At 34.9% G+C, this 27,872-nt stretch overlaps 1 protein-coding gene across 1 annotated transcript; it reads left to right on the top strand.

Moving 5' to 3' along the window:
• Positions 1-38: 38 nt before the first annotated feature.
• On the top strand, positions 39-27,872 carry LOC138307833 (uncharacterized). Its single transcript, XM_069248737.1, has 8 exons — positions 39-888; positions 4,557-4,699; positions 6,902-7,056; positions 16,012-16,148; positions 16,746-16,817; positions 18,108-18,167; positions 18,988-19,363; positions 26,637-27,872. The coding sequence occupies exons 1-7, from the start codon at positions 774-776 to the stop codon at positions 19,326-19,328; spliced, it is 1,023 nt and encodes a 340-aa protein (XP_069104838.1). The 5' UTR covers positions 39-773; the 3' UTR covers positions 19,329-19,363; positions 26,637-27,872.

Here is a 27,872-nt window from a genome sequence, read left to right as displayed (position 1 = left end):
ACAACCGCGGCTTGTTGGTTAGGATCTATTAAATTGTATGGTGTCGATCACCGTGAAGTGCAATAACGCTTTCCTAATCAACCAGTATTGGCCCCGGTGATAGGACACCAGGTAGTACATACGGCAGCAGGGACAGGATGGATGGTCGTAGTTACGGAAAGATTGTTTAGTAAACAGCGGTTCAGTGATTTATACTACTGAAACAGTAATCCAGGAAATTTCGTTGATAAAACAGTTAGTTCATGGATTAGTAAAGATTGACTAAATGTTTTATTTACTCGTGTTTTGGTGGTTCGTGGAATTATACCTTTGTGCCTTATGTAGTCCATGGATTTGTATTGATGGACTTGAAATTTGGAAAAATTAACTGAAATGAGAAGATAGTAATTGATGTAGAGAATCAAGAAATAGAGGACTGATGAACAATAAGTCCGGGGAATGACCAGGTGAACCAATATTTTAAGGATTTTGAGAATTTATTGAAAACTCTGGAAAATAAGCAGTAGTTAAGTAACTGCACCAGCAGAACAATTGCTAGACAGGTATATTTATAGTCGGCCAGTAGTTTTGGAAACGGGATCCCATCCGGAGTGGTCGAAAAATAATGCGACCGTATTTCATGGATTTATCATGATGATCCAATAGTTCTAGTGATCATACGGATGAACCAGAAGTTCAGTGGACCAGTCGTTCATGGAACAGTAGTTTAGTAAGATATCCCTGTAACACATAGCTGGATAACTGGCATAGAAGTTACTTGCAGGTTTGCGATCATGGGAGTATCCAGAATGAACATTTGGATTACTTCCTCCGGAGTGTCAGGGTTAGGTAGCGTGTTGTTTGTCCTTTCACTGATGATACCTGGCACTTTGTCTGGATCAATTAAAGGTAACTATAACAGCTTTCATATCGGATATGAAATTTAATATTACAAAGACTAAGACGTTCACTAGTAAGTACGGAAAATGTTGGAATGCCATCATATACTTTGTTTCTATTCTTCCCTTTTTAAAATTTTATTCGATAACTTATTTTTTGTCTGTTTATTAATTAATAAATTCGATAATTTGTTCTGTATTAACGGTTTATTAACAACTTTAACTCCTTATTTATGTTTTTTTATGTATTCATATTTTGTTGCCAAATCAGTACAAATTTAATAGCGTAAAGGTCAATAGTAATGATGAAAACAAATTCTTTAATTTATGAGAGGACTAATGGAAACAAAACGTGATTACAATTTATTTCACAAAACTCTTATTCAGTAATATAAGAACAAGGCTTTAATAACAAGCCATCCTCGATACTCCAGGGGTTCCGATCACTTACGATCTCTACATCCCTGGACTATCTCATAGTGAAATTGAAGGCAGCTCAACTGAAAATATTTGACCAATCACAGACCAGCAAAGATTTCCTTTGAAGACTACAGAGAGAGCGACGCTCAACTTCAAAGCCACATAGTCAACCACAGTGTACCGTTATACGGTTCTTTGTTCTGTTCTGTTGCCTCCAGTTTTACGATGAGATAGTCCAGGGGTGTAGAGATCGTAAGTGATCGGAACCCTGGAGTATCGAGGATGATAACAAGCATAAGCCTACATAAGTTATCCCTTATTTATGTATCCAGATAGAGAAAACGAACATACAGAAACAGTAAGTATAGTCGTATTGGTCGACGATCGGTTATTGGCATCAACAATGCAGACATGATAGAGAATTCTATATGTAATAAAATAAGTTTGTAAAAGAAGGAACAACACCAAATGATTTGTAAATGCGTGGAAGCTTGATTTCATCTTCCAAAAGCTGAATTATCTAAAAAAAAAAAAAAAGTCCACACAGCTTTCATGAAAGGATTGCTTCCTCCCATACGATACAGACCAAAATGATGGTTGTATTACCCCTAGGGATTCATGCAGATAGCTTAAGCCTTAAAAGGCGTAGAAGACAAGTGTTCTGGGAATAATAAACATTTCATAGAAAACAACCGTCATACAAATATACGTTTGTGATTTGTGAAATATATAGAAATCGGTTGGCAACGCCGGGTACAAAAATTCAAGACATTATAAGGAGCACTGTACAGGTCCGACCGGTAAATTACTTTGACTTATTATTTTGGAATTTAGTATTTCTACATTTTATTACATTTACTGCACTTAAGGTATCAGTACTTTTTTTAAAATTGATTGAATATCACAACTGATCACACTTTTGGTTTTTGATAACGTTAAAAAAGTAACTGTTTGTAACGCCGCCTCCTATTGGTTATAAAAATTCACGGGAAATGGTCCCTCAAAACATTTTGGAATTTCACATGATAGAATGAATTAAAAGTATAACTGAAATAGATGTTGTTTTTTAAATTATGAAACTTTATTTATATAGAGTAAACTCTAAAAACACAATATTAAAAAAACCAGGTTCTTATCAGTGTTGGGTAGAATATTAATACACAATTGTCTAACAAAATAGTACAATGTATATGCATCATCAAACATAGGAACTACAAAACCAATTACTGTTAAAAAGTCACATGGGCACAGTTGTTCCAAAGGTGATTAGGCTAATCACAGTTTAACAACAATGGGTATACAAATTAAAACAAAATATCCGGTTCTTAAGAATTCCATTCTTTACTTCCTTACAGATTTTATTGAAGATATAATCACAAATTTTAGAGCAAATTAAAAATGGAAATTTCACTAATCAAGTTTAAGCTAATAATCCTTTGAACAAGTGTGCCCTGTTGGATTCTTTTTTAACATTCAAACGAAATATTTATAGAAATAAGTAATCAAACTCGAAACAAAATATGGCCTACCATTGCTAATGTACCAGGAGAAACAGAAGATACTAAGTAAAATAAAGAAAAGCGTGAGTGGGGCTAACCAAAGCCCTACTATCAAAATAGCAAACAAAAAAAACTTCTGAAACTCTCGATTGTGTGATCTGGCCTCAATTTCTCGAAACAAAAGTGCAGACTTAAGTCAAAACTTAAGTTTTTATGTAACTTATATCACAATTATGACTTAAGTCAGTTTTTGAAATAAGTTTGTTTCGAGAATTCGGGGCCAGGTCCTATCGTGTAAAGTTTATCTGATAAATGCCAATGATGATCTAGTCTAAACAATATTTATTCATATGTTAATCTGAGTGGATTTGTGATATGAAATTTATCAGGCTCGTTAAATAATTTTATATGCGCATTACATTATTTAACGAGTTTAATCAATTTCATATTTCATTGTCATGTGTGTAAGATTCTGTAAGAGTCACATGACTTTTAATAACAGAAACTTTTAATTTCGTCTCTAATTTCGTATATAAAAACAGTAGAAGTTCGTCTCGGATTTGACATTTCAGTCCACTAAGACAATCATGTGACGTCAAAACTACCTCTGGTGTCATAATAGTGTTATTACACGTGTGTCGTACGATGATTCAGAAATGGTCGTATGACATGGCTGGATTGGCCAGTTAAGTGATAAATATGCATACACATCATAGAATATTTGGTAATTGGAAAACAAGCTTACAGCTTACATAAATACATTTACCTTTCCCAAGCATAACCAACCAACTAGCCCACTTTATCAAAGACGTTTGCATGTCTTCCATGATAACCATTCAAGGCTCGTGCATTCATTCAGTTTTTTTTTTTAATTTAGAACTTGTGCATGTATTCGTCTTGAGATCAATAACAACAGATTATGAAGTCTATACATGTCCTGCCAGGCGGAAGTTTTCACTGATCAGTCTGCACTAAATCACCCTAACTCACAATGTATTCTCCATGATGTATCAATAATACCATACCTATTTTTATCTAATTACGTAGTGTAAATATGTGTTGTGTGTCGTAATGGTTTTTGTTACTTTACACGTGTAGGGGAAGTCAATTACACGTATTATAAAAAATACATTTTGATTTTCAGAAATGCTATAAGCCTTTCTTCGTATTCTATCACACCAAACATATACATGTATTGTCGCAATTTCGTTGCAAAAATTAAACTGATGATGTAAACAGTTACGAAATCAAAAAATCCAAAAATGCAAACATAAAAGATTGGATATTATACTTATTTCATTATTTCTTTATTTTAAATCGAGTTAAATCGAGTGGGTATGTATTTGTTCACTCATGGAAGAATGTTTCTTCAGTTTTCGAACGGCGGCTATACGTCGAGTTGCGAAGCGAGAAATTAAAAACCACTGATAATTGAGGTTAAATTATAGGGACTTACAAAATTCTAACATTGCCAAAATACAAATATTGTAAAATTATCTTTAAATGCCTGTTTTATAGAGAAAAAAAAATATATGACTTTTATTGGAATGACAATTTACCGGCAAATTGACATATAGATAGCGAGCTAGCCGACATAAATATTTGCTTATTAGTGCACAGATTCAATCTATTTTTTTTTTGTTACTAAGCATTGTTGCTGGATTTTTCCCCAGTATGATGAAAAATTCTAAAGAAATGGTTCTTAATGATCTTTTCAGTAAATAACTGTTATTTAATACATAAACCGATTTTTTTTCAGCCGAAATGCACATACCTAGTGGTAGCCGAGTGAACATGTTTGACCTGTACAACATGAGGGGAGTTGAATGTAGTGTGGCCGGGTCTGGGATGTTCCGTAGTAAACACGTGGATATCAATCGTCGGCCAGACTGTCCACATCAGGTAGGACACTAGCTGCAATATTGTAGCTCAAAAGACTTTTAGACAGAAAATGGTGTCGTCTTTAGAGCTACAATTGGTGCCTATTACTGCTAATGGAGCAAAGTAATGATTATACATTACAAACCATTATAAAACGTTTTCTTTTGCATTTTATTGTACTTTTTTGATATCGCTTACCTACTAGCTAGTAGGGAATAGGACTGAGCTATATAAAATATCAAATTCTCATCGATCATTATTTTTTTTACATAATACATATGAAAGTCATTCTGAAGGGAATTTATACGGCAATTCCACAAGTTGTGAATTTGACGTCTTGTGAGTGATACGGTATATATTAAGAATGGTAGTTATGTTTGTTTTAGACAAAAATATAATATGTAAATGCATGTATACGCTTAAAATAATTGGAAACCTACAAAAAAGTATAGAAAACTGTGCCCGAGTGATTTTCGGAGGCAGTGCTCCACTACGAGACATAGGAACCTATTCGTACCCGGCCGAAAGGTATAGTAGGCCGGGTACGTATATTCGTTCTAGTAGGACACAAGAATAGGACAGTCCTTCGATTGGGCACCAGGAATACGCGCATTTTTTAGCAATTACATGAATGATATAGAGAATACATGGTTAGTGTCTTACAATATTTTGGTGCGAAACTAAGGAAAGATTTGATGACTCGGCAATCTCGGCTTTCCGTGTCGAGCACCAAAATTAAACCTGTATTATAGGGTTATTAATCAGCCAATTTCATATTGGCCCTGTTATTAGGCCAAGGTCTGTCATATTGGCCCGAGGCCGTAGGCCGAGGGTCAATGTGACAGACCGAGGCCTAATAACAGGGCCAATATGGAATTGGCTGATTAATGATACTATTATTAATTAACTACTTGCATATTTAGTAATGACATCTTCAGTTTCGTCGTAAGACACATCCTGGAACCTTGTTGAAATGGGTTGGATGTCGATTCCGTCAAGATCTTGCGCTGTGTTTACAGCTGTATTATTCTTTAGAACATCGTTAAAATCATCTAGTTCGCCCAAAGCCTCGTATCTATCGATGTCATGCATTAAAACAGCGAGCATGTCCTCGCCGTTTTTTGCGTACCTGTCTGACACTCTCACCATGTTTCAGTTTGTTGTCGTCTGCCCCCAGTGAAGCGGAATGGATGATAAGGTGAAGGTCGTTATCGCCTCGGAAATATACGTAGTCGCTGACGAAAAGCCGAAATGTGTTCCGAACGTCTCTGCGTGCGTTCGATTAGCGCGTTATCCATATTGGCTCAGTTTTCTCGTATTGGCTCAGTTTTTCAATATTGGCTCACTTTTGCCGATATTGGCTCAGTTTTGCAGTGATATTGATCGGACCGTTTTTTCATATTTTTACCAATACGCAAGTAGTTAATTAATAATGTAAGATACTAACCGTATATTCCGTTTATCCTGCAACCCAGTATGACATTCAAAACGAAAGGAAATTGCCAATTATTTACTTGGTTTCGCTTCTTTGATGTGGAGGAAGAGATTCAATCACTAAACCGAATGAGAGTGTACTTATTTTTACATCCGTGGGAAATATATAAGCGCATTCGCAAACAGTACCAGTAAATCTATTCAGTGTGTAATACCAATGAAACGATATGAAAATGCTCAAAAAACAACAAATACCCATCAAAGAATTACTTTACAATACATACCTTTTCCATGAGCCAAGAAAAGGACGCCGCCGTCATGCGAGATTTCCGATATCGTAAAAATGAATTAATTCCGGTGAATGTGATGTCACTTTTTAGCGAGACTGAATGACATGTCAGATGTGGAACTAATTCGCATGATTGTATTGACGGATAAAGCATTTCGTATTGACGATTAAAGCACAAGTTTATCCGGCAGTAGTTATCGGTCAGTATGTGGGACAGTTGCAGGATAAAAAAGTTTAATCACAGTTGATATAATTTTCTCGAAATTTCACGATAGAGCGCGACCGCAAATTCAAAGATTTCGTGAATCATATATAACACGATAGTCCGCGTCCTTGATCCCGAATTTATATATTAGTATTAAAATAGTATTTTCCTACAAATGCAACTCGGATTATTACAATGGAAAGCTACAACCATTACCAACCTTTGTATTTCAGAAGAATTATCAAACTCTGAAATAGTTACATTTTATTCGAAATAATTTCTTTATTTTCAACAGGTTTGGATATTCTTTTACAATGCCAATGCTTGGAAGTATGAGTTAAGAATTGATCCGTCCTCGACGTCAGCCAATTTCAGGTCGTGGATGAAGGAAACCCCTTCTCACTACTTCCCTCGTGACGCTAAAGTCGTCAATGTCAGTCTGAATACGAGGTAAGAATAGTGAAGTTACCATGGAAATGCTATTTTTAAGTTGTTGATATACAACGGGAACTTGTTATTTTTTTCGACAGTGTAACTGCCGTATGGCCGGTTATTTTCGCCGACCAAAATTTTCAAGATTTTATCTAAAAAAGAGAAAATCAAATTTTATCGGTTTCAAATTTTCGCAATATGGATTTAAGGGTAGATATCGTAGATATTATTCAACCATTTTCAATATTTCGCGAATCAAATTTTCGCGATCATAGCAATGTCCCGCGAAATCGAGAAAATATCATACCTGCGAAAATAACCGGCTATAAGTACGGTATGTGAAAGAAAATAGTTTTTTTTTCTGATATTATACTTGTACATTAAGTTTGGGCCATGACAATGATACTATATGGCAAAAAGTAATGGATGTTAAACTCATGAAAGAAATGGTGTTTGAATGATGAAACTTTCCAAACTAGGTACAGGAATAATACTTTGGGAATAGTTATTATAAAGTTACAACTAGTATTGAAATATATTTGAATGACATAAAATTTTCAATGATCGGGAATATGAAGTATAATGATACGGCAGATATGTGATTGAAATATTTGTTTTCAGAAGCTATATCAAGAAACAAATCTTAAAATATTTGTTTTCAGAAGCTTTATCAAGGAACAAACATGTCACCTTTTCCATGCATTTCCGGAGTGTGTATACTGTGTTGTTTTTTCTAGTGACCAGGACTTTGATTTCCTACTATTTCCGGAGTCTGTATACTGTGTTGTTTTTTTTCTAGTGACCAGGACTTTGATTTCCTACTATTTCCGGAGTCTGTATACTGTGTTGTTTTTTCTAGTGACCAGGACTTTGATTTCCTCCTATTTCCGGAGTCTGTATACTGTGTTGTTTTTTCTAGTGACCAGGACTTTGATTTCCTACTATTTCCGGAGTCTGTATACTGTGTTGTTTTTCTAGTGACCAGGACTTTGATTTCCTACTATTTCCGGAGTCTGTATACTGTGTTGTTTTTTTCTAGTGACCAGGACTTTGATTTCCTACTATTTCCGGAGTCTGTATACTGTGTTGTTTTTTCTAGTGACCAGGACTTTGATTTCCTACTATTTCCGGAGTCTGTATACTGTGTTGTTTTTTCTAGTGACCAGGACTTTGATTTCCTCCTATTTCCGGAGTCTGTATACTGTGTTGTTTTTTTTTTCTAGTGACCAGGACTTTGATTTCCTACTATTTCCGGAGTCTGTATACTGTGTTGTTTTTTCTAGTGACCAGGACTTTGATTTCCTCCTATTTCGGAGTCTGTATACTGTGTTGTTTTTTCTAGTGACCAGGACTTTGATTTCCTCCTATTTCCGGAGTCTGTATACTGTGTTGTTTTTTCTAGTGACCAGGACTTTGATTTCCTCCTATTTCCGGAGTCTGTATACTGTGTTGTTTTTTCTAGTGACCAGGACTTTGATTTCCTACTATTTCCGGAGTCTGTATACTGTGTTGTTATATGTTTTTTCTAGTGACCAGCACTTTGATTTCCTACTATTTCCGGAGTCTGTATACTGTGTTTGTTGTTTTTCTAGTGACCAGGACTTTGATTTCCTCCTATTTCCGGAGTCTGTATACTGTGTTGTTATATGTTTTTTTCTAGTGACCAGGACTTTGATTTCCTACTATTTCCGGAGTCTGTATACTGTGTTGTTTTTTTCTAGTGACCAGGACTTTGATTTCCTACTATTTCCGGAGTCTGTATACTGTGTTGTTTTTTCTAGTGACCAGGACTTTGATTTCCTCCTATTTCCGGAGTCTGTATACTGTGTTGTTTTTTCTAGTGACCAGGACTTTGATTTCCTCCTATTTCCGGAGTCTGTATACTGTGTTGTTATATGTTTTTTCTAGTGACCAGGACTTTGATTTCCTACTATTTCCGGAGTCTGTATACTGTGTTGTTATATGTTTTTTCTAGTGACCAGGACTTTGATTTCCTACTATTTCCGGAGTCTGTATACTGTGTTGTTTTTTTCTAGTGACCAGGACTTTGATTTCCTACTATTTCCGGAGTCTGTATACTGTGTTGTTTTTTCTAGTGACCAGGACTTTGATTTCCTACTATTTCCGGAGTCTGTATACTGTGTTGTTTTTTCTAGTGACCAGGACTTTGATTTCCTACTATTTCCGGAGTCTGTATACTGTGTTGTTTTTTCTAGTGACCAGGACTTTGATTTCCTACTATTTCCGGAGTCTGTATACTGTGTTGTTTTTTCTAGTGACGTTTTTTCTAGTCGAGTCTGTATACTGTGTTGTTTTTTTCTAGTGCCACTTTGATTTCCTACTATTTCCGGAGTCTGTATACTGTGTTGTTGTTTTTCTAGTGACCAGGACTTTGATTTCCTCCTATTTCCGGAGTCTGTATACTGTGTTGTTATATGTTTTTTCTAGTGACCAGCACTTTGATTTCCTACTATTTCCGGAGTCTGTATACTGTGTTGTTATATGTTTTTTCTAGTGACCAGGACTTTGATTTCCTCCTATTTCCGGAGTCTGTATACTGTGTTGTTTTTTTCTAGTGACCAGGACTTTGATTTCCTACTATTTCCGGAGTCTGTATACTGTGTTGTTTTTTCTAGTGACCAGGACTTTGATTTCCTCCTATTTCCGGAGTCTGTATACTGTGTTGTTATATGTTTTTTCTAGTGACCAGCACTTTGATTTCCTACTATTTCCGGAGTCTGTATACTGTGTTGTTATATGTTTTTTCTAGTGACCAGCACTTTGATTTCCTCCTATTTCCGGAGTCTGTATACTGTGTTGTTTTTTTCTAGTGACCAGGACTTTGATTTCCTACTATTTCCGGAGTCTGTATACTGTGTTGTTGTTTTTTCTAGTGACCAGGACTTTGATTTCCTACTATTTCCGGAGTCTGTATACTGTGTTGTTTTTTCTAGTGACCAGGACTTTGATTTCCTCCTATTTCCGGAGTCTGTATACTGTGTTGTTTTTTCTAGTGACCAGGACTTTGATTTCCTCTATTTCCGGAGTCTGTATACTGTGTTGTTATATGTTTTTTCTAGTGACCAGGACTTTGATTTCCTCCTATTTCCGGAGTCTGTATACTGTGTTGTTTTTTCTAGTGACCAGGACTTTGATTTCCTCCTATTTCCGGAGTCTGTATACTGTGTTGTTTTTTTTCTAGTGACCAGGACTTTGATTTCCTACTATTTCCGGAGTCTGTATACTGTGTTGTTTTTTTTCTAGTGACCAGGACTTTGATTTCCTACTATTTCCGGAGTCTGTATACTGTGTTGTTTTTTCTAGTGACCAGCACTTTGATTTCCTCCTATTTCCGGTGTCTGTATACTGTGTTGTTTTTTTTCTAGTGACCAGGACTTTGATTTCCTCCTATTTCCGGAGTCTGTATACTGTGTTGTTTTTTTCTAGTGACCAGGACTTTGATTTCCTACTATTTCCGGAGTCTGTATACTGTGTTGTTTTTTTCTAGTGACCAGGACTTTGATTTCCTCCTATTTCCGGAGTCTGTATACTGTGTTGTTTTTTTTCTAGTGACCAGGACTTTGATTTCCTCCTATTTCCGGAGTCTGTATACTGTGTTGTTTTTTCTAGTGACCAGGACTTTGATTTCCTCCTATTTCCGGAGTCTGTATACTGTGTTGTTATATGTTTTTTCTAGTGACCAGGACTTTGATTTCCTCCTATTTCCGGAGTCTGTATACTGTGTTGTTTTTTCTAGTGACCAGGACTTTGATTTCCTCCTATTTCCGGAGTCTGTATACTGTGTTGTTTTTTTCTAGTGACCAGGACTTTGATTTCCTCCTATTTCCGGAGTCTGTATACTGTGTTGTTTTTTCTAGTGACCAGGACTTTGATTTCCTCCTATTTCCGGAGTCTGTATACTGTGTTGTTTTTTCTAGTGACCAGGACTTTGATTTCCTACTATTTCCGGAGTCTGTATACTGTGTTGTTTTTTCTAGTGACCAGGACTTTGATTTCCTCCTATTTCCGGAGTCTGTATACTGTGTTGTTATATGTTTTTTCTAGTGACCAGGACTTTGATTTCCTCCTATTTCCGGAGTCTGTATACTGTGTTGTTTTTTTCTAGTGATCAGGACTTTGATTTCCTCCTATTTCCGGAGTCTGTATACTGTGTTTGTTTTTTCTAGTGACCAGGACTTTGATTTCCTACTATTTCCGGAGTCTGTATACTGTGTTGTTATATGTTTTTTCTAGTGACCAGGACTTTGATTTCCTACTATTTCCGGAGTCTGTATACTGTGTTGTTATATGTTTTTTCTAGTGACCAGGACTTTGATTTCCTACTATTTCCGGAGTCTGTATACTGTGTTGTTATATTTTTTTCTAGTGACCAGGACTTTGATTTCCTACTATTTCCGGAGTCTGTATACTGTGTTGTTATAATGTATGTTTTTTCTAGTGACCAGGACTTTTGATTTCCTACTATTTCCGGAGTCTGTATACTGTGTTGTTATATGTTTTTTTTCTAGTGACCAGGACTTTGATTTCCTCCTATTTCCGGAGTCTGTATACTGTGTTGTTTTTTCTAGTGACCAGGACTTTGATTTCCTACTATTTCCGGAGTCTGTATACTGTGTTGTTTTTTCTAGTGACCAGGACTTTGATTTCCTACTATTTCCGGAGTCTGTATACTGTGTTGTTTTTTCTAGTGACCAGGACTTTGATTTCCTACTATTTCCGGAGTCTGTATACTGTGTTGTTTTTTCTAGTGACCAGGACTTTGATTTCCTCCTATTTCCGGAGTCTGTATACTGTGTTGTTTTTTCTAGTGACCAGGACTTTGATTTCCTCCTATTTCCGGAGTCTGTATACTGTGTTGTTATATGTTTTTTTCTAGTGACCAGCACTTTGATTTCCTACTATTTCCGGAGTCTGTATACTGTGTTGTTATATGTTTTTTCTAGTGACCAGCACTTTGATTTCCTACTATTTCCGGAGTCTGTATACTGTGTTGTTTTTTCTAGTGACCAGGACTTTGATTTCCTCCTATTTCCGGAGTCTGTATACTGTGTTGTTATATGTTTTTTCTAGTGACCAGGACTTTGATTTCCTACTATTTCCGGAGTCTGTATACTGTGTTGTTTTTTCTAGTGACCAGGACTTTGATTTCCTACTATTTCCGGAGTCTGTATACTGTGTTGTTATATGTTTTTTCTAGTGACCAGGACTTTGATTTCCTACTATTTCCGGAGTCTGTATACTGTGTTGTTATATGTTTTTTTCTAGTGACCAGGACTTTGATTTCCTACTATTTCCGGAGTCTGTATACTGTGTTGTTTTTTCTAGTGACCAGGACTTTGATTTCCTCCTATTTCCGGAGTCTGTATACTGTGTTGTTATATGTTTTTTCTAGTGACCAGGACTTTGATTTCCTACTATTTCCGGAGTCTGTATACTGTGTTGTTTTTTCTAGTGACCAGGACTTTGATTTCCTACTATTTCCGGAGTCTGTATACTGTGTTGTTTTTTCTAGTGACCAGGACTTTGATTTCCTACTATTTCCGGAGTCTGTATACTGTGTTGTTTTTTCTAGTGACCAGGACTTTGATTTCCTACTATTTCCGGAGTCTGTATACTGTGTTGTTTTTTCTAGTGACCAGGACTTTGATTTCCTCCTATTTCCGGAGTCTGTATACTGTGTTGTTTTTTCTAGTGACCAGGACTTTGATTTCCTACTATTTCCGGAGTCTGTATACTGTGTTGTTTTTTCTAGTGACCAGGACTTTGATTTCCTCCTATTTCCGGAGTCTGTATACTGTGTTGTTATATGTTTTTTCTAGTGACCAGGACTTTGATTTCCTACTATTTCCGGAGTCTGTATACTGTGTTGTTGTTTTTCTAGTGACCAGGACTTTGATTTCCTACTATTTCCGGAGTCTGTATACTGTGTTGTTATATGTTTTTTCTAGTGACCAGGACTTTGATTTCCTCCTATTTCCGGAGTCTGTATACTGTGTTGTTTTTTTCTAGTGACCAGGACTTTGATTTCCTACTATTTCCGGAGTCTGTATACTGTGTTGTTTTTTTCTAGTGACCAGGACTTTGATTTCCTACTATTTCCGGAGTCTGTATACTGTGTTGTTTTTTCTAGTGACCAGGACTTTGATTTCCTACTATTTCCGGAGTCTGTATACTGTGTTGTTTTTTTCTAGTGACCAGGACTTTGATTTCCTCCTATTTCCGGAGTCTGTATACTGTGTTGTTTTTTTCTAGTGACCAGGACTTTGATTTCCTACTATTTCCGGAGTCTGTATACTGTGTTGTTTTTTTCTAGTGACCAGGACTTTGATTTCCTACTATTTCCGGAGTCTGTATACTGTGTTGTTTTTTCTAGTGACCAGGACTTTGATTTCCTCCTATTTCCGGAGTCTGTATACTGTGTTGTTTTTTCTAGTGACCAGGACTTTGATTTCCTACTATTTCCGGAGTCTGTATACTGTGTTGTTTTTTCTAGTGACCAGGACTTTGATTTCCTACTATTTCCGGAGTCTGTATACTGTGTTGTTATATGTTTTTTCTAGTGACCAGGACTTTGATTTCCTCCTATTTCCGGAGTCTGTATACTGTGTTGTTTTTTTCTAGTGACCAGGACTTTGATTTCCTCCTATTTCCGGAGTCTGTATACTGTGTTGTTATATGTTTTTTCTAGTGACCAGGACTTTGATTTCCTCCTATTTCCGGAGTCTGTATACTGTGTTGTTTTTTCTAGTGACCAGGACTTTGATTTCCTCCTATTTCCGGAGTCTGTATACTGTGTTGTTATATGTTTTTTCTAGTGACCAGGACTTTGATTTCCTACTATTTCCGGAGTCTGTATACTGTGTTGTTTTTTCTAGTGACCAGGACTTTGATTTCCTACTATTTCCGGAGTCTGTATACTGTGTTGTTATATGTTTTTTCTAGTGACCAGGACTTTGATTTCCTACTATTTCCGGAGTCTGTATACTGTGTTGTTTTTTTTTAGTGACCAGGACTTTGATTTCCTACTATTTCCGGAGTCTGTATACTGTGTTGTTTTTTTTCTAGTGACCAGGACTTTGATTTCCTACTATTTCTGGAGTTGTATACTGTGTTGTTTTTTTTCTAGTGACCAGGACTTTGATTTCCTCCTATTTCCGGAGTCTGTATACTGTGTTGTTTTTTCTAGTGACCAGGACTTTGATTTCCTCCTATTTCCGGAGTCTGTATACTGTGTTGTTTTTTCTAGTGACCAGGACTTTGATTTCCTACTATTTCCGGAGTCTGTATACTGTGTTGTTTTTTCTAGTGACCAGGACTTTGATTTCCTACTATTTCCGGAGTCTGTATACTGTGTTGTTATATGTTTTTTCTAGTGACCAGGACTTTGATTTCCTCCTATTTCCGGAGTCTGTATACTGTGTTGTTTTTTCTAGTGACCAGGACTTTGATTTCCTCCTATTTCCGGAGTCTGTATACTGTGTTGTTATATGTTTTTTTTCTAGTGACCAGGACTTTGATTTCCTCCTATTTCCGGAGTCTGTATACTGTGTTGTTTTTTCTAGTGACCAGGACTTTGATTTCCTCCTATTTCCGGAGTCTGTATACTGTGTTGTTATATGTTTTTTCTAGTGACCAGGACTTTGATTTCCTACTATTTCCGGAGTCTGTATACTGTGTTGTTTTTTCTAGTGACCAGGACTTTGATTTCCTCCTATTTCCGGAGTCTGTATACTGTGTTGTTTTTTCTAGTGACCAGGACTTTGATTTCCTACTATTTCCGGAGTCTGTATACTGTGTTGTTTTTTCTAGTGACCAGGACTTTGATTTCCTCCTATTTCCGGAGTCTGTATACTGTGTTGTTATATGTTTTTTTTCTAGTGACCAGGACTTTGATTTCCTCCTATTTCCGGAGTCTGTATACTGTGTTGTTTTTTCTAGTGACCAGGACTTTGATTTCCTCCTATTTCCGGAGTCTGTATACTGTGTTGTTTTTTCTAGTGACCAGGACTTTGATTTCCTCCTATTTCCGGAGTCTGTATACTGTGTTGTTATATGTTTTTTTTCTAGTGACCAGGACTTTGATTTCCTCCTATTTCCGGAGTCTGTATACTGTGTTGTTATATGTTTTTTTTCTAGTGACCAGGACTTTGATTTCCTACTATTTCCGGAGTCTGTATACTGTGTTGTTATATGTTTTTTTCTAGTGACCAGGACTTTGATTTCCTCCTATTTCCGGAGTCTGTATACTGTGTTGTTATATGTTTTTTCTAGTGACCAGGACTTTGATTTCCTACTATTTCCGGAGTCTGTATACTGTGTTGTTTTTTCTAGTGACCAGGACTTTGATTTCCTCCTATTTCCGGAGTCTGTATACTGTGTTGTTTTTTTTTCTAGTAACCAGGACTTTGATTTCCTACTATTACCGGAGTCTGTATACTGTGTTGTTATATGTTTTTTCTAGTGACCAGGACTTTGATTTCCTCCTATTTCCGGAGTGTGTATACTGTGTTGTTTTTTCTAGTGACCAGGACTTTGATTTCCTACTTATTTCCGGAGTCTGTATACTGTGTTGTTTTTTCTAGTGACCAGGACTTTGATTTCCTACTATTTCCGGAGTCTGTATACTGTGTTGTTTTTTTCTAGTGACCAGGACTTTGATTTCCTCCTATTTCCGGAGTCTGTATACTGTGTTGTTTTTTCTAGTGACCAGGACTTTGATTTCCTCATATTTCCGGCGTCTGTATACTGTGTTGTCATATGGGGTTTTTTTAGTGACCAGGACTTTGATTTCCTACTATTTCAGGAGTCTGTATACTGTGTTGTTTTTTCTAGTAACCAGGACTTTGATTTCCTACTATTTCAGGAGTCTGTATACTGTGTTGTTTTTTCTAGTGACCAGGACTTTGATTTCCTCCTATTTCCGGAGTCTGTATACTGTGTTGTTTTTTCTAGTGACCAGGACTTTGATTTCATCCTCTATGACGACAGTGATCACCACATCAGAGCAGCTGTGTATAACAAACGCGATGACGTCACCAGACCGAGGTTCTTCTACAGCAGGACAGCCTTATCACAAAGTGTTCTACAAGGTTCTAGTATTTTGTTATTTTCCTCTTGTTCTGTTATAATTGTCTAAACGTCTCTCCAAGTTCTGATTTGGTCTAAATGACTGGAACTTTGTAAAAATGCACTCAGTTTTTTGTGTAATTTCTTTTTATAAAACTTCATCTTTGTCATGTCGATATATATATATATATATTTGATTTCTTTTTGCAATGATTAATGTTTTTCTACTTATTTATCTATATATTTATTCATTTTTTATTGAACTTCTAAAGATTGTGAGAGAAAAATGTTTCATAACATGATGTCCATATAGACATGATTATGAAACTGCAGTGCGTAAGTGAAAACCCATCTATACCACTGAAGACCAAATAGGATGTGTATACAGGAACCGTAATGTGAAACAATATTGATAATATGTTGAACGAAGGCACTGGTTTATTTTATCATATACGCTGGTCACATCGATGTCGATAATTCGGCAAAAAAGACTTCATATCTCATAGCGACATAAGATTACTTATTGAGATCATCAAATGTGATATTCATTTCGTTGCGAAATAAATTACAGGTTGATACTTCCTGACTGAAAATAATTATGTGTTTGTCTTTTCTTCCAGATACTATCAATAACCAAGCCAATGGCGCTACCTTTGAAGAAGCTGATATGATGCGCATTCGCTTTGTGTTTAGTACGGTATTTTTTTTATATTATTACATCTACTTAAAAACAATTATTTGATCTGGAATCTTAATATTTAGATAAAAAAAAAGCAGTCGAGCCCGGTTATATAGAAGTCATTGGGGAAAGGAAAAAGTACTTTACCGGGGGTATTTTAAATTAATCGTGTTTCAATATACATGTTTACACTACTGTACGTGTTTCGACCTCTGCGACATAATCATCCATATATACATGTACTGTATGACCTACATGACGTCAACACAATATAGCATAGATAATTTTTATTTCATTGTGTTATTATTATATATACAAAATGTAAGTTCCCTGGAAACTGTAACCCTGCACAACTAAGTTTACATAATGCAATCGCCGACGCAGTCGCTATGTACTGCAATTTGATTTTTTTTCTTCATTTTTTTCGTAGCGTAAGTTTAGACATTTCTAGCACGTTGCCATGTAATGCTTTTCTACTAACAAAAAAGTAATCTCTTTTTAGGACTTTAAAAGAAAACAAAACTTGATATATCACAATGTAAAACAATCATTACTATCAAATCCGGTTTAGTACATTTTATATAAAACAAAATGAATGCTATCGCTAGAAATCATAATGGGTTACCTAACTACATACTATGGAACTTAAATAATTTACCTGTGATATGGAAATTATCACAAATTGTGGTCGTCGATAGATTTAGAGTGGTAGAAATGTCTAGGAAAACGTATGTAGATTTCGAATGTCGCTGTTCGAGCACTGTTCTTTAAATAATTAATATAATATTTTTACAACTAAATCTTATGTTTGATCAGTAAGTCTCAAGTTTGTGGTTTCATACAAATGAAACTAAATTCGTATAATTAATTTTTCTTTGTTTTCATACCAAATCTGGCTTTCTGATTGGCCAATATTTTTTTTGCATACCACTATGAAAAAAAAATCCGAGAATGGCGCGAAACCCCGACGTAATCGTGACGTCACAATAGAGACATTGACGTTGCGTATTGATTCGGAAAAAAGAGTCCCTTGAAAAACCACTGTAATATTACATTTAAACATACTGCATTTTATCAAATAGAGTATAAAATTAATTATAAGTATTGATGTCACTATTTTTTAATTTTATCGGGTTATGAAAAGAAAAATTGTTTGCAAACTTTTGTGAGAATCCGCTACGCGGATTCACACAGTTTGCAAACAATTGTTTTTCATACCCCGATAAAATTAAAAAATAGTGACATCAATACTTAAATAAACATAATGTAAATGTCTGTTATAATTATGACTATGCTTGTGTAGATGATACATGTCAACCTGTCCTGACTCCCAGATACTACAACACCTGTGCCGAAGCTTTAGGTAAGAACTGGGTTTTCATTATGTTTACATGGATACTGTCTTTTCTATAAGTCTAGGAACATGGCAATTACTTCTTCATCATATTTTCAAATGATCTGGTGTTTTGAACCTAATATATGAAAATTTGTCGGGATATATGAATCCTTTTATCCTTTGTATTGTCAAATGACTAAATTTCAAATAGGATTTCATCGCGATTTGTTTGGGTATATGCTTATATGTTCGCAGTTGTTTATTACCGCGATTTAGAAACATAAAACATTCGAAATGGTGTTATTTTTCGTGTTAGACATACCTTCAGATTTCGAGCTGCACAGTTTATATAAGTACTTTGCATGTGTGAAGTTCCGAGACCTTCGCGTACGTGTTATTAAAAAAAACTTCGCATATATTTCCATGTTACCAGTATTAGCCATCTCTAATGCATAATTAACTGACATTACACATATGCAATCTGTAATGAAGCTTACATTTTATGTTGATGAAAGTAAATCCAAATTTAAAGACCACTCCTTGTCCGAAATAAATCTTAAAAAGTGGATAGCAAGCTAAGTATAAGGTCAAATATAAAAAAAAACCTGATAGCCTAAGATGAAGTTAAAACACCAAACAAAAGCAAGATTCCTTATGAAAATCAATATTAATGAAGAAGATTCAATTTTGACGCGTTGTGTAGTGAATGTCAACTACAGCGCGGTATAGAGGGCAGTGCCCGGAAATATAAGATATACGACATTATTGATAATCCGCGCATGCTCCATGTGTTAATGACACTTAAAACAATGATTACCTTCTATTGGTTTAACGTTGTTTGTTTCAGATACAGAATACTGTCCCTGTGAATGTTCCTACTATGATAAAATGAAGTATTGGGAAGATAATGCACTTCCGGAGGATATGACGGAAGAAGAGAAACTGGAAACCGTCAGACCGGAAATGGAAGCCACGAAAAAACAGTTGACTGTTAATATAACAGACTTATCTTCCTTCCGAAACAAACGGATCAGTGCTTCAGACAGCAGATCGTCAGCTAAAGGGTTGGGCTTGCTTGGTGCGATGTTACTCGCTGTTGTGTTTGGGTCACTTATTCTCTGTGATCTCGTATCTCTGAAAACACACGCCCACAATGTCAAGGACAACTGCTCGTGCTTCAAAAGGTGATAAATCAAGAAATATCAACACGTAAAGTATCCATGGTAAGCCTGATAATGATTGTAAAATATTTGAATTGTATTGGATGTACAAATGTATTCGATATGCTGTTTTAGATGTTATTCTGTTCGTTAGAATGTCAAGATATTTCACCGACGGTAACCAACACACTAAATGTCACAGAGACAATCTCCAATAACAAGACCAGGTCAGGGTCAGTAAAGATGAACGTACTGTTCTGTATTATGTACTTTGTTAGAATCAAAGGGAACGATGAAATACGTTTACAGCTATAACATGTATGACTGTGCTAAATAAGGTCCGATTTTCTTCCCAGTTAATTGGATAGTTTAATGCTAATATTTTCCATCATTGAAAACGTGTTAAAACATGTATAATGTGTCCAATGATTGTGAAGCTAATGTCTCATACTCTACATCAATATCACATACGTCCTGTTAATCCAATGGCGATGGTCATTAGAGATTGAAATGCAGAATTTTTACATTGTAATATATAAACCTAGATTTGACGTTACCGTTTTGTTTTACTTCTATTCAAACCGCGGGTTAAAACTTTATTCAGCTATGATTTATCAATATTTCAACATTCTATACCACTAGGCATAATACTTAAATTATATACATGTACATGTATTGTTGAAATTGCGAGACGTTAACAACTTACTAGTAGCCTACATAAAAATGTATGTAAATAAAATATGCAATGTACATATAAAAGGTATTGTCCTCTAAGCCCATTACATTTTTCACAAACCTCCCAATTACAAGATAAACATGACGGCGTGTTAGGTAACAGTTTCCAACCGATACTAAACGTCGTTTGGTTATGTCAACGGCGATGGCGTGATCAGAACCCAGCTCCCTCCAATTTTTACAACGCCTGGCAACTGATGGAGGGATCGGAAACAATGCAACGCCCACTGCGAATCTGATTGGTTCGACGGAAATACCAGAAAGCTTCCAGAGATGCGTTAGCTCAAAATACTAACACACAGCTTATTGAGGTTTTTGGGAAAAAGTAGGGAGCTAGTAAATTTAACCAAGTAACATAATGTAAATTAACTTGAGGTATATTAAATATGTTTAATAGCGCCATGGAATTTTTTATTTTTTTTGATATTTCTATCTTGATGTAAAATTAGAAGGTCTTTATTGCTGTTAATGTTCTAAAATAAGTAACTTTTGTAACTGTAAAAAAGTCCTAATTTGTCTGCTGTTGTTTTTGATAGGGAAAAAAATCCATTTATCAACCGTGGATCATCTTTAATCATATACAAAGATATATCATAATGTATAACGCTTTAAATATATTTCGTAATTTTTCTTGAGTAGTTTAGTATCAATATGTCAATTTTATTAAGCATCAAGTAAACTTGCACCTTTAAGTCCGCAAATTTCGATAGCTTATTTCATAATCATAATAATAAAGGACACACTATACTTAACCAAAGCAGCAAAATACATAATAATATATAGATTTAAAAAAGCAATCAATGTAGAAATGTTATATTTAGTTTAAACCATATTCTATTTTTATTTTCAATTAAATAATTTAATTCACAATATATTATAAAGTTAGGATTCAGAAAAAAAGTCTAAAAAAAACCTTGTATCAATATGTCTTCTTAGTATATATATGTATATCCCTAAATAAAGAACTAGCTAGGTATTAGATACGGAGTATTTAATTGATGTTTCTTATGGGAGGCTGAAGTTGGTTCCGAGTTCCGAGTTCCGAGTTCCGTTTAAGCTAAACGGAACTCGGAACCAGTTCCGAGTTCCGTTTAAGTAAAACGGAACTCGGAACCAGTTCCGAGTTCCGTTTAAGAATTTTGTTTCTTAAAATAAAATTTTAAAAATGTAATTTGAACATATTACAAATGTTCTCTCTTGTGTTTTGTAATTTTTTTCATTTTTTTTTTTTGTAATTCCAAAGAACATCTATTTCCGTTTATGTAAAACGGAAAACGGAACTGGTTCCGTTTAAGGAAATTATCTATCATTTTAGATAAATGTTGTCAATGTGCTTTGTACATATTAGAAATGTTGCTTGATGACTTTTCTAATGGATTGGTATTGGTAAATCTACTTTAATTTGGTTTTCGATCAACTCCCAGTTCCGAGTTCCGTTTAAGGAAATTTTCTATCATTTGAGATAAAATCATTCTATATGCCAAATACATATGAGAAATGTTGCCTGTTGCCTTTTTTAATGGATAAATATTGGTAAATCCACTTTAATTTGGTTTTCGATCAACTCCCAGTTCCGAGTTCCGTTTAAGTAAAACGGAACTCGGAACCAGTTCCGAGTTCCGTTTAAGGAAATTATCTATCATTTTAGATAAAATCATTCTATATGCCTAAGACATATGAGAAATGTTGCCTGTTGTCTTAAATCATGGATTAATATTGGTAAATCCACTTCAATTTAGTTTTCGATCAACTCCCATTTCCCAGTTCCGTTTAAGTAAAACGGAACTCGGAACCAGTTCCGAGTTCCGTTTAAGGAAATTTTCTATCATTTTAAATAAAAGATATCAATGTGCTTAGCAGATATTAGAAATGTTGCCTGATGACTTTTCTAATGGATAAGTATTGGTAAATCCACTTCAATTTAGTTTTCGATCAACTCCCATTTCCCAGTTCCGTTTAAGTAAAACGGAACTCGGAACCAGTTCCGAGTTCCGTTTAAGGAATATTTTCTATCATTTTAAATAAAAGATATCAATGTGCAAGCAGATATTAGAAATGTTGCCTGATGACTTTTCTAATGGATAAGTATTGGTAAAATCCACTAGATCAACTCCCATTTCCCAGTTCCGTTTAAGTAAAACGGAACTCGGAACTGGTTCCGAGTTCCGTTTTACTTAAACGGAACTGGGAAATGGAAGTCGATCGAAAACTAAATTAAAGTGGATTGACCACTAGTAACCCATGAAAAATGACAACAGGCAACATTATTCATATATCTTAGGCATATTGAATGATTTTATCTAAAATGATAGAAAATTTCCTTAAACGGAACTCGGAACTGGTTCCGAGTTCCGTTTTACTTAAACGGAACTGGGAAATGGAAGTCGATCGAAATCTAAATTAAAGTGGATTTACCAATACTTATCCATTAGAAAAGTCATCAAGCAACATTTCTAATATGTGCAAAGCACATTGATATCTTTTATTTAAAATGATAGAAAATTTCCTTAAACGGAACTGGGAAATGGAAGTCGATCGAAAACTAAATTAAAGTGGATTTACCACTAGTAACCCATGAAAAATGACAACAGGCAACATTATTCATATATCTTAGGCATATTGAATGATTTTATCTAAAATGATAGAAAATTTCCTTAAACGGAACTCGGAACTGGTTCCGAGTTCCGTTTTACTTAAACGGAACTCGGAAATGGGAGTTGATCGAAATCTCAATTAAAGTGGATATACCAATACTTATCCATTAGAAAAGTCATCAGGCAACATTTCTAATATGTGTTAAGCACATTGATATCTTTTATTTAAAATGATAGAAAATTTCCTTAAACGGAACTGGGAAATGGAAGTCGATCGAAAACTAAATTAAAGTGGATTTACCACTAGTAACCCATGAAAAATGACAACAAGCAACATTATTCATATATCTTAGGCATATTGAATGATTTTATCTAAAATGATAGAAAATTTCCTTAAACGGAACTCGGAACTGGTTCCGAGTTCCGTTTTACTTAAACGGAACTGGGAAATGGAAGTCGATCGAAAACTAAATTAAAGTGGATTGACCACTAGTAACCCATGAAAAATGACAACAGGCAACATTATTCATATATCTTAGGCATATTGAATGATTTTATCTAAAATGATAGAAAATTTCCTTAAACGGAACTCGGAACTGGTTCCGAGTTCCGTTTTACTTAAACGGAACTGGGAAATGGGAGTTGATCGAAAACTAAATTGAAGTGGATTTACCAATATTAATCCATGAAAAAAGACAACAGGCAACATTTCTCATATGTCTTAGGCATATAGAATGATTTTATCTAAAATGATAGAAAATTTCCTTAAACGGAACTCGGAACTGGTTCCGAGTTCCGTTTTACTTAAACGGAACTGGGAAATGGGAGTTGATCGAAAACTAAATTGAAGTGGATTTACCAATATTAATCCATGATTTAAGACAACAGGCAACATTTCTCATATGTCTTAGGCATATAGAATGATTTTATATAAAATGATAGAAAATTTCCTTAAACGGAACTCGGAACTGGTTCCGAGTTCCGTTTTACTTAAACGGAACTCGGAAATGGGAGTTGATCGAAAACTAAATTGAAGTGGATTTACCAATATTAATCCATGATTTAAGACAACAGGCAACATTTCTCATATGTCTTAGGCATATAGAATGATTTTATCTAAAATGATAGATAATTTCCTTAAACGGAACTCGGAACTGGGAGTTGATCGAAAACCAAATTAAAGTGGATTTACCAATATTTATCCATTAAAAAAGGCAACAGGCAACATTTCTCATATGTATTTGGCATATAGAATGATTTTATCTCAAATGATAGAAAATTTCCTTAAACGGAACTCGGAACTGGGAGTTGATCGAAAACCAAATTAAAGTAGATTTACCAATACCAATCCATTAGAAAAGTCATCAAGCAACATTTCTAATATGTACAAAGCACATTGACAACATTTATCTAAAATGATAGATAATTTCCTTAAACGGAACTCGGAACTGGTTCCGAGTTCCGTTTTCCGTTTTACATAAACGGAAATAGATGTTCTTTGGAATTACAAAAAAAAAAAAAAAAAAATTACAAAACACAAGAGAGAACATTTGTAATATGTTCAAATTACATTTTTAAAATTTTATTTTAAAAAACAAAATTCTTAAACGGAACTCGGAACTGGTTCCGAGTTCCGTTTAGCTTAAACGGAACTCGGAACTCGGAACTCGGAACCAACTTCAGCCTCCCCAATAAAACAACATCAAGCTAACCTTGCCTTAATCGTTAACATTGTTTTGGCCATTGTGATACAAATTCAGTTTAGAAACAAGCACACATATTACAACGTATTTGTGACATTTTTCGTATCAAATAGACTCTATTTGTTTTCTAAAATGAGGGAAATCTACCAGTCTAAAACATAAGCAAGAAGCATTTGGATATTTACCATATACTTCGTGTAATGGATAAACTACTTTTGTAAAGAAAACATTTGCAAATATTATGATGTTTATTGTAGTAAAGTCTTTTTGAATAACCGGGTTAATATCCTGTAAATGTCATATAATAAAACAGTTATCTACCTATTTTCAGGTGGATACATTGAGTTATCAACCCTCGAAAATGATATAACCCTCGCCCTCTGGCCTCGGGATATATCACTTACTCGCTTTGATAACTCATCGTATCCACCTGAAAATAGGTCGATAATTGTATAATATCATATACAATGTGAAAATGATCGTCCATGTGAAACCCTAGAAAGGATTCAGCTCAATTATATGATGGATCCTCAAATAAGTTACATCGGCTAAATGCCCCCAGGTAAAGTTTAGGTCAAGTTTACCCAAAAAAGCTAAAAGATCAATTAATGCCAAAAATTTAACTTAAAATTCACCTGAAATTGACCTTAATTTCACATTTTAGATTTTTTTAGGTTAATATGATCTGAAATTAAACTGATAGTGATCTGGATTTTTCTTTGTGTGGAATTGACTCAAGTTCTGGTGGATTTCCTGTTACTCTGGCGAGGTTTCAGTCTCGTTTCAACATAAATCAAAGACTTTTTGTGATTTTTAAAAACTAATTGTCGCAATCTGTAGCAAGTTGCCATATAGAAAATATTTCAAAAAATTAGACTTCCATTGCTAGATTGTAGATTTTTCATACACACATTTTAAGAAATGATCAATTGGCTGCAGTTTAGAAATACATGCATGTAGTGCATTTCTTATACTTTACCTCACTATTTTTACTTAACTCGTCGGTGTGACATTTTTAGCTATATCAAGTTAATGTTTGTGGTCAATCTTTTTTATAAACTGAAATGAAACTGATAAGTAATGTGCAATCATACTCTATCGTTTTTTTTTTTTTTTTTTTTTTTTTTTTTTTTTTTACATTTTAATGAAGAGAAAGTTATTTGAATTATTCAACAAGAAGCTGAAAAATACAAAATTTTGTAACAGGACAAAAATCAAGCACACTGACCCTCCGATTTTCTTAAAAGTTTTTAGAAACAGCAACTTGTTTTCTATTGAACTGCAAATGTTAGAAAAAGTTAGTCATCAGTAATTGTCAAAAATTGTAAAAAGATCGAGGTACTGTATTTTCAGCTTTAAAATTGAAACTATGGGTAACATATACAGCTGTTCTGACCAACAATAATGAGTTGACTGTGTGATATGAATACTTTCTTAAAGAAAACATTGCTCTGGTCAATTTTTCGAAAATTTATACTTAGCAGACACTTGATTTACAAAATATTGCTTTAGTTCGTCGTGTGTATGCTAAAATCAGTGAAATTCCGGTAACATCACAATTAACATTAAATAGCTATCTTTGATTCATAATAGCTCAAAAATCAAACGCACCATCATATAATAGTATTACATTTTTAACTTTGGTTTAAACAATATTTTACTCAAAGATAAGACAATACATGTAGAATACAATTCAATAATGTACATTAGGATTTGGTAACAAGCTTTAAGCTTATGTAAAACCATCTCCTTATTTGTGGTAGGTGTATATCTTATAAAGTAGAGTAGTCAAAAAAGAAGGGGGGGGGGCTATAGATAAACAACAGTGGTACTATCCGGGTACGGATCAATATTTCCAAAATTATTTACAATTGTGTGCAGCAATACCATATACTATGTCATGTAAATGGTATGGTTATAGACAGAGAATTACATTGTATCTTGAGCCACATGTACGCATACATATGTAAAGGGGGTAAACCTAGTAAAGGAGCAATAGGAACATTGTATTTGACTTTATAATACACAATTTACGACATGTTTAAGTAATTGTAATCATTACAATTACACTTATATAAAAACTTTTAACGTTGGTTTGAATTCCTGTTTCCTATTCCAAAAAAATCTATAGTAGAAAAGAAGGTAAGCATAGTCATCAGAAAATGTTGTTTTACTTTTTACCCGAGCAGATCTTTAGCTTGTTTTGGTCAAATTGATATGAAAATATTTTGGCCATGTATGGTTGACTTCGTTTTATTTGGTTCTCAGCTATTTTGATTCATGATCAAATTCTATATTTTCCAGAGTGACATTGACCTGTTAAAGATCGATGTGGAAGGTACTGAATGGGCAGTTGTAGAGTATCTCTTGGACAGTGGCTTGCTACCGAGGATCAAACAGTTCCTAACGGAGTACCATATATTTAAGGACTGGCCCAATAGATCTGAAAATCCAAAAAACTTACAAATATTCCGGAGAATAAGTCAAGCTGGATTTAAGAAATTTTCATCCAGACTTCATACCTTACAGCATACATCCGAGTGGGTGCACCTTCAGGCCGATACATTCTATGTGAACTCCCTTTATGGTGGTACTAACCAATAAGGCCCTCTATCGCGCACCTGTTTGGGGGGGATTGTTTTTCGCAGATTGACTATACGAGCAACTATAATACCATTGATATAGCAGGAAGACTCGCAGCCTAACCGAATCAATCGACTAAGCGACATTTTGTCTTACATTTTCACATTTTTTTCAATACTGGACGTTATCATATAAATAAAATCATATACACTGGATTTTGTGTTAGCCTCCCAGCAGGCGATGGGTCCGTGGAGATCAAGTGGTTGTGTTTTACTGTATAGTTTTTAAATCTCGCGGATGGAAAATTTCGCGACTTACTGTTTGAAAATTATTCGCAAGGACTTATTTTTGCGAATCTTTTTTGTAGACTTAAAAAAGAGACAGAGTTTGAAATGTAATGCCTTCTGAAAAGTTTCCTTTTGTCTTTAATTTGCAAATTTTGGTGAATCCGCGAAATTGGAACCCCAATTGGAAGCGTCTGTAGACCGTATGGCAACGACTACACCAAAGGCAACCTCGATAGCCAAGGGTATTCAGTATGATACTCTCACTGAAACCCTTGGTGGATCTCGCGTCAAAATTAAAATTCTTGCTTTCAAATTCTGATTGAATGAGACTAGTTTCAGCCGACATATGAAAACGCCATTTATATATGTCAATAACACTGAACAGATATCAACAGCAGCTTCCACCGAAGTCAAAAAGGGTTGCATTAACTATTTATTTAATGTTTCAGACCCGCTAAATCAAGTAGATGGAAACGTTGCTCTCCAAACAGATAGGGAAGATAAATGTGTGCGTTGTTTCTGTTTCACAAAGTTAAGCAAATTAAGAAAAGATAGACTTCGATCTCGTGACATAATTGGACACACTGGAGAATGAAACACAAAAACTAATAAATAAATTAATCACAAATATGGTCAATCTGATTAAAATCATATCTTCGATTACGCTCTG

This window comes from Argopecten irradians, chromosome 14, assembly GCF_041381155.1.
Source record: "Argopecten irradians isolate NY chromosome 14, Ai_NY, whole genome shotgun sequence".
In the NCBI taxonomy this organism is placed as follows: domain Eukaryota; kingdom Metazoa; phylum Mollusca; class Bivalvia; order Pectinida; family Pectinidae; genus Argopecten; species Argopecten irradians.
This window is presented reverse-complemented; position numbering and strand designations above follow the sequence as displayed.